This window comes from Branchiostoma lanceolatum, chromosome 11, assembly GCF_035083965.1.
Source record: "Branchiostoma lanceolatum isolate klBraLanc5 chromosome 11, klBraLanc5.hap2, whole genome shotgun sequence".
In the NCBI taxonomy this organism is placed as follows: Eukaryota; Metazoa; Chordata; class Leptocardii; order Amphioxiformes; family Branchiostomatidae; genus Branchiostoma; species Branchiostoma lanceolatum.
In genome coordinates, this window is record NC_089732.1 from 15784782 (window position 1) to 15797269 (window position 12488).

A 12488-nucleotide genomic window follows, 5' to 3' on the forward strand; every position below is an offset into this window, starting at 1 on the left:
ACAGTAGCCCCAAATCTACGAGATTCTGTGAGAAAATAACATCAGATAAATTGTACCAAACTTCGCGTCATTGGCTTTGCTTTCGATTTCACTCACCCATGGTGTGTACGTGCGGATTTGATAACTTTTCGTTTTTTACTTTCTAACGTTACGTATTTTGCTTGCTGTAGGATGTCGCTAAGTCCGCAGCTCAGTTCGACATTGTTCTGGCAGAAGGCGCGGAAACATGTGCATCTATTCTGCCACTAGTTTATCGTCTACCTTCAGTGGTGGTGATCGGTCCATTCAACACATTCCTCGGCAGGTTTGGTGTTCCTTCACCGATCGCTTACTGATTCAGAGCTGACCGATGATATGGACTTCTGGGACAGAACTCTAAACAGCCTGTACTATATGAGATGGCTTGTATTTCTGGTAGGATTTCAATGTCTATAAAATGTGTGTTTATGTGGCACGGTTACATCACCGGTGTTCTTATTGTAGCCAGGCAAAGGTTGACATTGTTCAACACCTCTTCATATACAAAGTAAAATTTTGATTGGAAAACAACGCGTAATTAATTTTCATTTAAATAAGACATTTTAGTCTTAGTTTCATGGTACGTTGTTGGCAAAATAAGTTGTTGACAAAATATCAGATTGAAATGTAAACTTTAATCCCGCCTGAAAACGATTCGCCTGGACCTTGAATGGAGAATTACATGTAATTTTCTCCACCCCTTAGGGACATGTTGTTCACTTACAAGTCCGTAAAGGCATATTCTTTTTTTTTCAGTATTTCAACGACTCCAGTCGCCGATCTGCTTTTAGTAATCATCTTCTAGAGCAAGTCCTGTCTGCAGCAGAGTCAAAGGTACTGTTCTTTATACCCCCCCCCCCCCCTTCCAACAGGGCAGCGACCTCGCTGCGACCTAAACTTTGGCGCTCAACGAATTTCGTAGACAAAAAAAAAAAACGAACCTTTTTACGCTATGTGGTTTTTGTTGCCTTTTCAGTCATGCTTTCGCACCTTCAATGGTTTTGCAATAATAAAATCGTGGGATACACAAATCCACTTTAGATCGCAGCGACAGCGCAGCGACAGCGCAGCGCGATCGCCGTCTGGTGTAATGGGGGCCTTAGGGCCTGTCACACTTGTGCGAATATGCAAGTCCGCATTAGTTGCGTATTAGCAAGTTTTTGTTTTAGGTTAAGTTTGCAGCCGAAAAAGTCATTTCTTTGCTTCAATAACTGCACAATTGTGGGTCAAAGTAAAAAACAACTACTTCCCTGCAAACTTTACATTAACCCAAAATGTTTTCATGCGTACCTCATACGCACTTTAATATACGCACACGTGTGACAGGGCCCTTACTGCTGAATGGCATTCATGTCCAACAGGCAAGTCAGAAGAATACATACATGTACTGAGGTTGCGACGTAGGTAGCAATACAGCCGTAGAGTCAAGAACAGGATCTCTTGCAATAACAGGATGAAGGGAGGTGCGCATTTCCTGCGTCAGACAATTCACTGAAAACAACAGCGCTGCACAGTTTGATTTGCTTTACTAAACGGTGGTACTGAATCAGAAGCAAGCCTGATGCACTGCACAAAAGAGAAGCGGATTTTGAACTATGCAACAGACCTGAGTCAGCTTACAGACCTATCTGGCAGAGACTGTCATTCTCGTATACATGTAGGACTGTTAAGCCGATACTGTACATGTAGGGCTGATATCAATTAGGATTTTACCATGTTCAATGTTAACCAAACAAGGTCATATATATGAATATATAGTTACTGAAGTGTATTTAACTTGAGCTTTATCCTATATTTGCATACCAGGTAGACCTTGTCTTGGTGAATAGAGACTATGCTCTGGACTTCCCCGGCCCCACAAATCCCAACGTCATCAATATCGGAGGTATAGCAGCACAACCCGCTTCAGCACTGACTGACGTAAGTAGAACTGTCCACTTCTTTCAATAGCCTATCAAAAAGAACAGTTTCAAATATATCAAAGACATATCGACAGGGAATAGGTAGCTAGGAGATATTACTGTAACAGTATTTTATTTGAGCAAAGCCTATTGAATCTTAACGCTTAACAATTTTCATGTTTTGTCCTTTTCCATTGCACGGAATACATCACAAACATCTTCAAGCATTGTTATAAGGTGTAGAACAGTTAACTGTTCTCCAACTCAAGGAATTTTACTCATCGGGATTTTCGACCGAATCACTCATTCCTCCCAAGCGATGTATACACGTAATTTGCGTTTTTACGCACGTGTGACGTCAGAAATGGGTCAAAGTTCGTCGGAAGTCGATATTGCCTCCCGTCCCGGTTTAGAGAAGGTTGGTGCTAGTGGTGTTCATGTTCAGGTCCGGATTCAGATCCAGGGGTTTAGGTTCAGGTCCGGACTTATTACTCCGGACCTGAACCCATGGCATATGTGTGCTAATTTTCATATCCATGAAAAATGGAGATATAGTTTTTGGTGTGTCTGTGTGTGTGTGTGTCTTTGTTAGTTTGTCTGTCTGTCTGTCTGTTTGTGTTTCCGCACTACTGTAGTTAGCATAACTCAAGAGCCACTTGATGGATTACAATATTTGATATGTGGGCAGGTGTTGTGAAGCCGAAGGTCAAGGTCGATTTTGGGCCCCCTGGTATGTGACCTTGGTACTGCAGCAGAACTTCAATTTTTGTATCTTTTGACCTGGACGTGCTGTGGTCTTGGTTTTTTGGTGGCAGATAGCTGGTGATGTAATAAAGAAGTGGTGTAGGTTTTGCCCCAAAGCAGAATTCCTACTTTGCATAATTGATGCAAAAACACCATAACTAATCTAATTGGAAAATGATAGGACTGTCAATATTGCAACATGTCTAACTTAGACAAAGGTGTTTATGACCAAGCATATATTGTGCAAATGTATAAGTCATTTGCATGAATGGAATTGTTCATGGAGATATGAGGTCGTGGGACTCCTGTTTCATATTTTTTTCATTACAAATCTAACGATCTAAGGAAGGTTTATGATGGCTTAAGACAAAAAGTGAGTATAACTATACATAAGCGAGAGATTTTTGTTTCAAGTCCTGACTTGTTTCCAGACGTTTGGGTTTTTTGGGACTTGAACCTAAACGTTAGGTCCAGTCCGGATCAGGTCCGGGGTTCAGGTACGCATCACTAGTTGTCGCGCCCTGAAGCAGATGCCCTCCTTAACTCCTCTCGCAAATAAGTCGCATTCAGTGTTAACTCCCTCTTGACTAGGGGAAGAATCACAACACACACAGGTCTATAAAGAACAAAGAGCTTTCTTCACCGAGTAGGAAACTACATCCAGGGTCTTGGCCCCTGGGACCTAGTGCGCATGTGCGTGATACCAAAGGCGGGAAAACTACTAGATAAACATTCAGTGTGTGTGTGTACTGAAGGTTAACCAGCTCCAAATCCCGATGAGTAAAGCTCCCTGAGATGGAGAACAGTTAACATAATTAAATATCATTATGTAATTTACCATCTGAAACAATGAAGAGCTTCTTGTTTCATGCTAAGGATTTGGAGAGCTTCATGGTCAGTTCAGGAGACCACGGAGTTATTCTCTTCAGTCTCGGGACTTATTCCGGGTCCATGCCGGCAAGCCTGGCGGAGCTGTTCGCAGGCGTGTTCTCCCAGCTCCCGCAGAAGGTTTTGTGGAAACTAACCGGAGAGACACCACCTAACCTCGGGGTCAACACCAGGATGATGAAGTGGATTCCACAGAACGACATACTTGGTAATGCACGCGAACATATCACACAAAGTGCATGTGCTTTAATCAAGAACTGTCGCCGTCACGACACTTATACAAAACAGTTTCATATTCCTCTGTGAGAGAAATTCTTTTGGTGCATTGCCGTGAGCATAAAACTATGCTGTATTCATGAATTACAAATTATCTCTAAATACAACAGCTTGAATCTTAATTGCCATATAGAATTCCAGCAATGTTCTACCATTAGCCCTTAAAACAACTCAATTAACATCAAGCGAATATGTACATTTCTCCCATTTGTTTCTGATTTGTCCCCAGGGATTATATAAGGCCTGAGAGCAGAATACTGCCGTTCAAATTACACACAAATGTATCGTCCTTGTCTTATATACATGTAAGTCCTCAGAAAATATGTCGAGACCATGGAAACGCCCGTTGAAGTCAAAGTCAGCACGTAGTGATGTACAATTGTCACAAAATATGCAGCTGATACATATAACGTAACGTTAACAATTATCGTCCAATTTATTAAAAACTTTTTGCCAGATGTTTAGCCCATGGGAAGAAATATCAGCTCTTTTAAAAAGAAAAATGCATGGTCTGTAAGTTTTTCTCCGCCTGTTTAACGCCATGCAAGCATGTATTTATACTGAGCTCTATGATGAAGAATTGTGCTAGGGTTATCTATTATCGTCCAATTTCAGTTCTTCTCCTTCTAGCGCTATGCTTGAAGAACATAGACCAGAAAAAATGCACATTAACTGTCCAAAGTAGTCTACAGACAAATGATAGAAAAGTCACCATGTTTGTCCCGCCGCTTCTTACATGACGCGATAGGAGAAAACAATGTTGTGCCGTGAATTTCCCCGACATGAGCGGCACGTGGCCTTCATGTGATAAAAGCATAGCCATGATGTTTTGCCGTGCAAAAATGTATCATCGGTTTCAAACCTCGAATCGCCATGGACAGTCTGAATATCAAAGAAGGGTTTAACGTCAGCTACTTTTAAAATATACTAGCTATCGTGTAAGTTAGAAAAACATGATGAAGTACTCAGTGTCGAATTACATATGAAATACGTCACACATGGCGCTTCCATGCAACTTGCTGTTACTGGTTCAGGAGTTCATTCTGTTCTATCGTTGGGTGTAAACCCATTTCATTGGTTTGTATAAAAGAGTGTCATGACTAAGGATCATACTTATGACGTGCTTTATTGCTCATGAGAACTGGCTTTTGGCCAAATACATATCGACATGTGGACATGACCCAAAGTGGACGATAACTGGTAGCACAAGATAACTGGTAGCGTTATGTTACGTTACTTTGAATCAAAAAAAATTGCTAACACGAAAATTGTACCTACCTAAATTTTCCACAGATCAGCTCAAGTCTTTGTCAAGGAATGAGCAATCCACTGCTTCCGTGACGTCACGTCATGCAGATAGAACACGTGACTCGGTGATCATAAGTTGCAAAATATCTATGGTGCCTCCCATCACTGTCTAACGTGACGTCATAGGAGCAGGACTGATCATTCCTTAACAAATACTTGAGCTGATCTGTCGAAAATCTGGGTAAGTCCAATTTTTGTGTTACCAATTTGCAATTCAGCTTTGATTAAGAATTACTTCTGCCAACACAGATAAGCTTTCAAGTAAGGATATTTTGTAACTCATTTCCCCCCTCTCTTTCTTCAGGGCATAAGAAAACGAAGCTGTTCATCACACACTGCGGCAGCAATGGCATGTACGAAGCCGTGTACCACGCCGTGCCCATGGTGTTCCTGCCACTTGCAGGGGACCAGCCGGACAACGCAGTCCGGGGTGTGGCTCGTGGCTTGGGCGTGAGGCTAGACATCAAGGATCTGACGGAAAAAGAACTACTTCAGTCGATAAAGACAGTCTTGTACAACGACAGGTGAGAAGTGTTTGTTTAACGGCAGCATCCCGATTACTGCTTTGCGCGAATTTTTTTCGGAGTAAAAGACAGCATACTAATCCTTCCAGCATGTGTGTTTTCAAACTTACTCATCCCCATTGATGAAACCTAAAACCAAGTTAAAAAAGAGAACTAACAAAATATGTAGCCATAACATGAAATGTGTAAATCAAATTCGCACAGACTACTCGGTTTACACATGTATGTATCAGGATTTGCGACGACAAAGATGCGAAATCTTGCCACTCAGTGTTCCAAATACATTATTTTTTGAGAATTAATCCTAGATTAGTAGAAATATTGAGACGATCTTTGCTTTATTTGCGTAATCCGTACAATTATCATTCCTTCACAGTTTCAAGGCCAATGCCGTCAGAGCATCAAGGATCATGTTGGATCAGCCGCAACAACCAATGGAGAGGGCGGTCTGGTGGATTGAGTACGTCATCCGACATGGCGGCCTTTCGCACCTGCGCAGTAAAGGGGGTGACATGCCTCTCTACCAGTATCTACTGTTGGATGTGATTGGGATGATGTTTGTGTCATGTATGACAGGCGTAGTTGTTCTGATGTGGGCATGTAGATTCTGTTTCCGTCGTGTGAGCTCTAAAGCTTCCAAAGCAAAACGGGAATAACGGGGCTTTCTCTGTCAGAAAAGCTAACGTAGTGATACCATTCCGTGTGGTATAATATATTGGTCGATGTTTTTAAAAAAAAGTTTTTTATTGGTCAGAAATTATCCGCAGTGGCAGCCTTTCTAGCGCCGAATTGATGCAGGATTTATAGGTTTCACATAATACACAACATATACATGTCTTATCCATACTTTATACATGTCTTATCCATACTTGCATTTTGCGGAACTGTCGCAAGGGTCTGGGCGGCTGCCATTCAGAGCCACCAGGTGACCTCAATAAGACCTTCCCCAACCGAAGTCAGGTACCCATTTACACCTGGGTGGAGTGAGGAAAGTCGCGTTAAGTGCCTTTCCCAAGGGCACAAGATCGGTGGCATGACAGGATTCGAACTCGGGACCTCTTGGTTCTGAGCCGAATGCTCTGCCGTTGCGCCACACGACCCAACCTTTTTTTTTTAATGATAACGAATCTCATAGGATGGTGAAGAAACTACCCATGGTGTCCCAACGACGAGGTCACGGGATAGGTGTTATCTCATAACCAACTAGAGTTCCACGACCCCATACCTTCACCGACTGTTGTTAACCGTTTTGAGTGGCATATCATAAATGTTTCCTATTTATTATGCATGGATTATGTCAGTTGATCATTTTCTCTACCCAAATAACACAAGTTGTTCAAAGTATGGGAGTCATATCTTAGCAAAAAAGGCTACTGTGGCGTTTCCCCATAATTTATGTAAATGAGGCCCTCGTTTGAATGATTGTTGTCCGATAATGTCCACAATAACTTAACTTCCAAATACTGCAAAGATTAAATCCCCATTGTTTGCAAAATATGGAATCATAGTATTTCGCCTTTGATTATGCAAATTAGGTATTCATTTGCACGATTAGTATCTATCGATATTCCTCTCTTTATCAGTTACACTTGTCACGTGTTTGAGTTGCCTATAATGAAAGCAGCGGATTTATAAACTTTCATCATTAATTATGCAAATTCGCTCTTAATTTGCATAATGAGCATACGATCCTGTCAATCATCACTCAAGCTATCTTCATACCAAATGTCATGACGACCGGTCAACCCCTTCTTGAGTTATTCCCATTCAAAGTTTGAAACAAAATGGGCTCCTGAAGTTCAAACAAAGTCGCTAGGGCGCCCAAACCTAAATAACTTACTCTCTCTCCCATCTACCACTTAAAAATCATGACCATAGCATGTCCAGAACACGAGATATTGAACCCGGAAGTTCCGCTGCAGTACCATAGCAAGCCACCAGGAGGCCCAAAATCTAATAATTTCGAGGACATAAGAAGACCTACTCACATTCAAATCATCATGACAGTCAATCGAGGCATTCTCGAGTTATCGCCCCCCCCCCCCACACACACACGCGCGCACGAACGCTGACGAAAACATAACCTTCTAGGCGAAGGTAACTAGGCGAAGGTAATGATTTTATCATGTGTGCCGCATGCAATAGAATTATTACCGCCATGATTTGAGTCTGCGTTGACTTTGAAAAAGGCCTTACCGTGACTTTATAATCTCTCCACGAGGTTTGATCTATAGCCCTGGTTAATATCCGTGAATTTTGTATGCACCCTGTACTGCAACGGTTTTATGCCCACACCGCACCAGAGTTGTGAATGCTGATTGATATGATAAGAAACTCGAAAGTGACTTAAACGGTTGATGATTATTGTTTTCCCTATTCCAGTGGCTGGTTGCTTTTCCCAATTAAAACTGTCTTCTCTCTAACAATGAATTATGGAAAGGGATACAACTGTCACAGGCCCACCTTTGTCGATGGCTTCAATACCGTCGGCTTCTGGACATGGGGACCTAAGAAATTTACTCCAAAATGAGAACTTCGTAACATTCAGATGCCAGATTTATGTGGTAGGCGTCCCCCTGGACTTGAGAATTGGGCACGCTCGTACCCAGCGCCCCGGAGAAGCCATAGGTTTAATCGTGGGCTTAGAAATAAATTTATGCCAGATCAAGCTCAACAAAATAAACTTTCTGGACTTCACAGCTGTCTGTTATGTTTTGTTTGTTGGCAGATCCTCAGTATAGCTATGTGTGCACGCCAGTATGGGCGATCTTCTACAGTTACCGTTATTTTCTTCGAAATAGCACGGCCTAAAACAAGACGCAAGTTGACGATTTTGGGGGTAAAAATGCTGTACAATGGTGATACGTTCAAAGAAACGAAGATTTACAAAGTACCTTATTGTTGGCGCTGTTAAGATATCCCTTCACAAAGGGGTGTTATGTCACGGAAGGGATTTAGCCACGGAAGGGAGTTTGCTACGGAAGCGAGTTTGGCATTCTCCGCCAATCATCAACACGTTCCCAGGACAGTTTGCTTCTTCCATCATGCTATTGGCGGAAAATACGAACTCCTTCCCAGGACCGTCTGTGAGACGAACCCAGGCGCCAATAGCACTCATGCGTATAATGTATTCTAGAAAAGACTCGTACACGCATTCAGTGTTGGAATAGGGCTGTTTATTAGGACGCTGCGGAGGAGCGTGAGAATTGGGCGAATGGGGAAACAAACCTCGGGTCACACATCACAGCCTCGACACCTGGTGTATAGACCCGCAATATTAAGTAGTCCCAACATCTACTGCTGTATTTGATAGATATGTAGTGCAAGACTTGATGCAGTGATATTTTTCTTGGACCAGACATTGAGCAACTTCTCTTCTTCCGAGTGACAGATTGTGTGATATCAGTAACTTTCTGTGGTGGATGACTACCTTGGATTGACTGTGCTTTAGCATAAGGTACACTTGACAACAACGCAGGTAACCCTGCAATTACGTCTTGCTTTGTCAACTAGACGCCGGTCAGCTTTCGCTTCTAGTTTTAACTAGTTTAAAAATCAGATCAATTGACTTAAGACATGCTATTTGAAGCCATTTTAGCTGTGCAACATGATGGTAAATCAATTTATAACATTTTTTTAAAAACTAAGGTGTACAAAATGATTTATGAGTATAGAACAATCGTTATGGGTCTCTGCATGGTAATAGCTGACTCTTATATTTTACAATAAAGCAAGCTTTTCTGCGTCGTTTTTGCAACAAAACGTTAGCTAAAAATTCCTTCAAAGATTGGAACATACTAGTAATCGAGATCAGGGATGGTTCCCACTTATGCTGTGAACTATAACAATAGTAATTATATCGAGATGTATATAAAGATATTGTGACAAAACGTAGTAAATTGTGAAGAATTGTTAAGGACATAATGAATCTTTTAATTCTTTCAATTAATCTATTAATTTTGTTGAACAGCAATTGTTTGTAATTTATTGCTTTCTATGAATTGCGATATTTGCACCTAATGTTCAGCGAGCAAACTAGTTTGAGGGCGAAACCACTTTTATTATCAACTTCTAGTATGTCAAAGGTCCAAATACAGAGTTACATATTTGTTTCACCAGTCTACATGCCTGCATGATAGGCAGAATTGGTTATAACGTGCTTGTGCATGAAAACATTATCCAGTTTTCTTTTAGAAAACAACACAATACCCTACATAAAACATAGGACACACAATGCGACCCCTCGAGCGGAGTGTACACAACCTGCAAATTACCCATCCCTCGCGCAGCTATAATAACTTTAGAAGCGCAGTTCTCACGGTCTCTTTCGTCCCTGGTTCCGGAGAAGAAAACACGGCATCTTCGTACACTTTCAGGTAAGGAGTTAATGTTATGTACTCAATATTTCTTGTTTTACCGCAATTTTAGCCAAGATGCAAGCATTTATCTATCATGTTGCCTTACTGCCACTTTTTTAACCGTCGATATCTAAAGCAATTCGATATCCTTGGTATATTGGATGATGTCTTTGATTAGGAAACCGTGATTTCTAACTGGATGAACTACATTTGTAATAGTTTCGTTGCACTTGGCAGTAAAAAAAAATTGAATCCTCTGTCGTACTGTTAAAAAGAGTACCAGGCTTATTGTACATGCGCAGCTTGGCGGGAATCGTTTTATAACAGTTTGAGGATTTATATGTTCGAAAAAATGTCAAAATATCATGCAACTGTTGTAGGACTCGGAATGGTAATATCTAGCACCTCTTTCTTATGCTCTCTGAGAGTAAGGGTAACATTTTTTATAGTTTTTTATTTCGCCAAAAAAGACTGCCCGTTATGAACAACAACAAAAACAGGCCATTGTTCGATCTCGTGACGATCACCAGATATGGTTTCGAGTGTCACGTGGGAATGGTTGGGTGTACATCTGATTTACACACGATGACTAAGGACTCTGGTTTTCTGGCCTATATCTTTGAAGTCTGAAAATTAAATTATGAAATTGCCATCATTTACCTGTATGTAATTGTAGTAGTTTCTCATTAATTATGCAAATTGCGCCATATTTTTCTATCTATTAACAGTCCTCTCTTCCTCAGTTACAAATGTCACATATTCGAATAGTCATATCATTGAACACAGCGGGTTTTAAAAATTGTCTCAATATTATAATTAGTTATGCAAATTAGAATCTGATTTGCATAATTATACCCAATCATACAAAGCATCACGTTTCTACATACCAGAAATCATGACCATCCATCGAGCCCATCTTGAGTTATAGTATTTTCTAATTAATTATGCAAATGAGGTCTTCTATTGATATTTCTCTCCTCCTCAGTTACATATGTCACATGTTTGAGAGTGCTGTCATGGAATTTACGTAGGCTTCTACTACAAGTTTCAAATTTTACCTGCCGGATTTAATTAGGCCACCACAGCGGGATTGATTAGGAGCAAGAGATGTATGTAGTGATGTATTTGAATATCCCGGCTCAACACTTGTTAGTTGTAGCTCGTAGATCGTAGCTTGTAGCTGTAGTACTTAGTACCACATAATCGCTGTACTTAGTACTGTAAAAGACTATGTACAGGGTTCTATGTTCTGTACATAGAACCCTGATCTATGTACTGTGTATCGTTATCCCCGTTGTTGTAGATCTGTGTAGCAATATCTGTTAGATTATCTGAGAATTGTATGGATCAATAAATACACGGCTCAGTAGTAATCGGACTGGATTGGCTCTGAGTTCTTATATCGCTAAGACAGGAGCTAAGACACCCACGGCAAGTTCCTTATCGTTACAAAATTAAAACAGTAAACCGTTGTCGATGAATCATTGGTGATTGGTGTCTCTATTTCTATGTTGGACAGGACACATACACACACACACGCACACATACACACACAAACACGCATTCTATGTTGGACAGGACACACACACGCACACACACACACACACACACACAAACACACACACACGCACGCACGCACACACACACACGCACGCACACACACACACACACACGCACGCACGCACGCACGCACACACACACACACACACACACACACAGCACACACACAGTGCATGCAGACCTAATGTGTAGCGTGAAGCTGGAATACAGTATTCACAGTCTATCTATGCCTCATGGTCATGTAATATTACTTTTACTCCATTCCAATTTGAATGTCATAAGAAATATGTTTCTTGTTAGTCTGTTAGTGTTAAATGGTAACGTTATTAACGTTATGATAACGTTGCACATTTGATGAATATGTCTTGTAATCATTGCAATGGAAATAAGTTATGGGAATTGATGGATCCCATTGGCCCCACCCACCCTGGTTTCATGCAAAACAGAAACGAAGAAGTGCACATTTTGTAACAACACCCATACCAGTGCACACTGACATAATACAGCTGGGATCAAGAAGGTTTTATCTATTATCGAAGGCCGTCTGCACGCCTTTTTTAGTGACACAATGTCAATGATAAGCACTATTAACTGCACATGTGCTGCGTGATGTCGAAAGGTGACAGTGTGGGGGCTGGGGAATATATCAAAGTTTAAGGATCTTGAAAGCCTGAGACATAAACGAAACACAAACCATGTTTAATCGCATGGTATTTGAATGATTGTCTTGATACTGTTCAGAAGTCAAGGGCCTTTACCTTTGACCCCATGCATGTACAGTTGGAACCTTGAACTCGCTTAATCATTCAAGGCAAAGTATATTCGGTTGAAGTCAAAGTATGGAGATACGGTATCATAATACATTATGAATGCCTAAAATATTGTATAATTCATAGAACACCAACTCTTGG

General features: G+C 41.1%; 1 protein-coding gene across 1 annotated transcript; it reads left to right on the top strand.

Annotated features, from left to right (window-relative positions):
• The first annotated feature begins 226 nt into the window (after positions 1-226).
• Positions 227-7196, top strand: LOC136444311 (UDP-glucuronosyltransferase 2B7-like). The gene is made up of 6 exons (XM_066441822.1): positions 227-304; positions 775-852; positions 1825-1938; positions 3540-3759; positions 5440-5659; positions 6036-7196. Exons 1-6 carry the CDS (start codon positions 227-229, stop codon positions 6313-6315), a joined length of 990 nt encoding a protein of 329 aa, XP_066297919.1. The 3' UTR covers positions 6316-7196.
• Positions 7197-12488: the final 5292 nt, after the last annotated feature.

Coding starts and splice junctions, on each gene's coding strand:
- LOC136444311 (XM_066441822.1), top strand. CDS start 227: ATGTGCATCTATTCTGCCACTAGTTTATCGTCTACCTTCAGTGGTGGT. Junction 1,939..3,539: donor CCGCTTCAGCACTGACTGAC/GTAAGTAGAACT, acceptor TTTCATGCTAAG/GATTTGGAGAGCTTCATGGT. Junction 3,760..5,439: donor TCCACAGAACGACATACTTG/GTAATGCACGCG, acceptor CTCTTTCTTCAG/GGCATAAGAAAACGAAGCTG.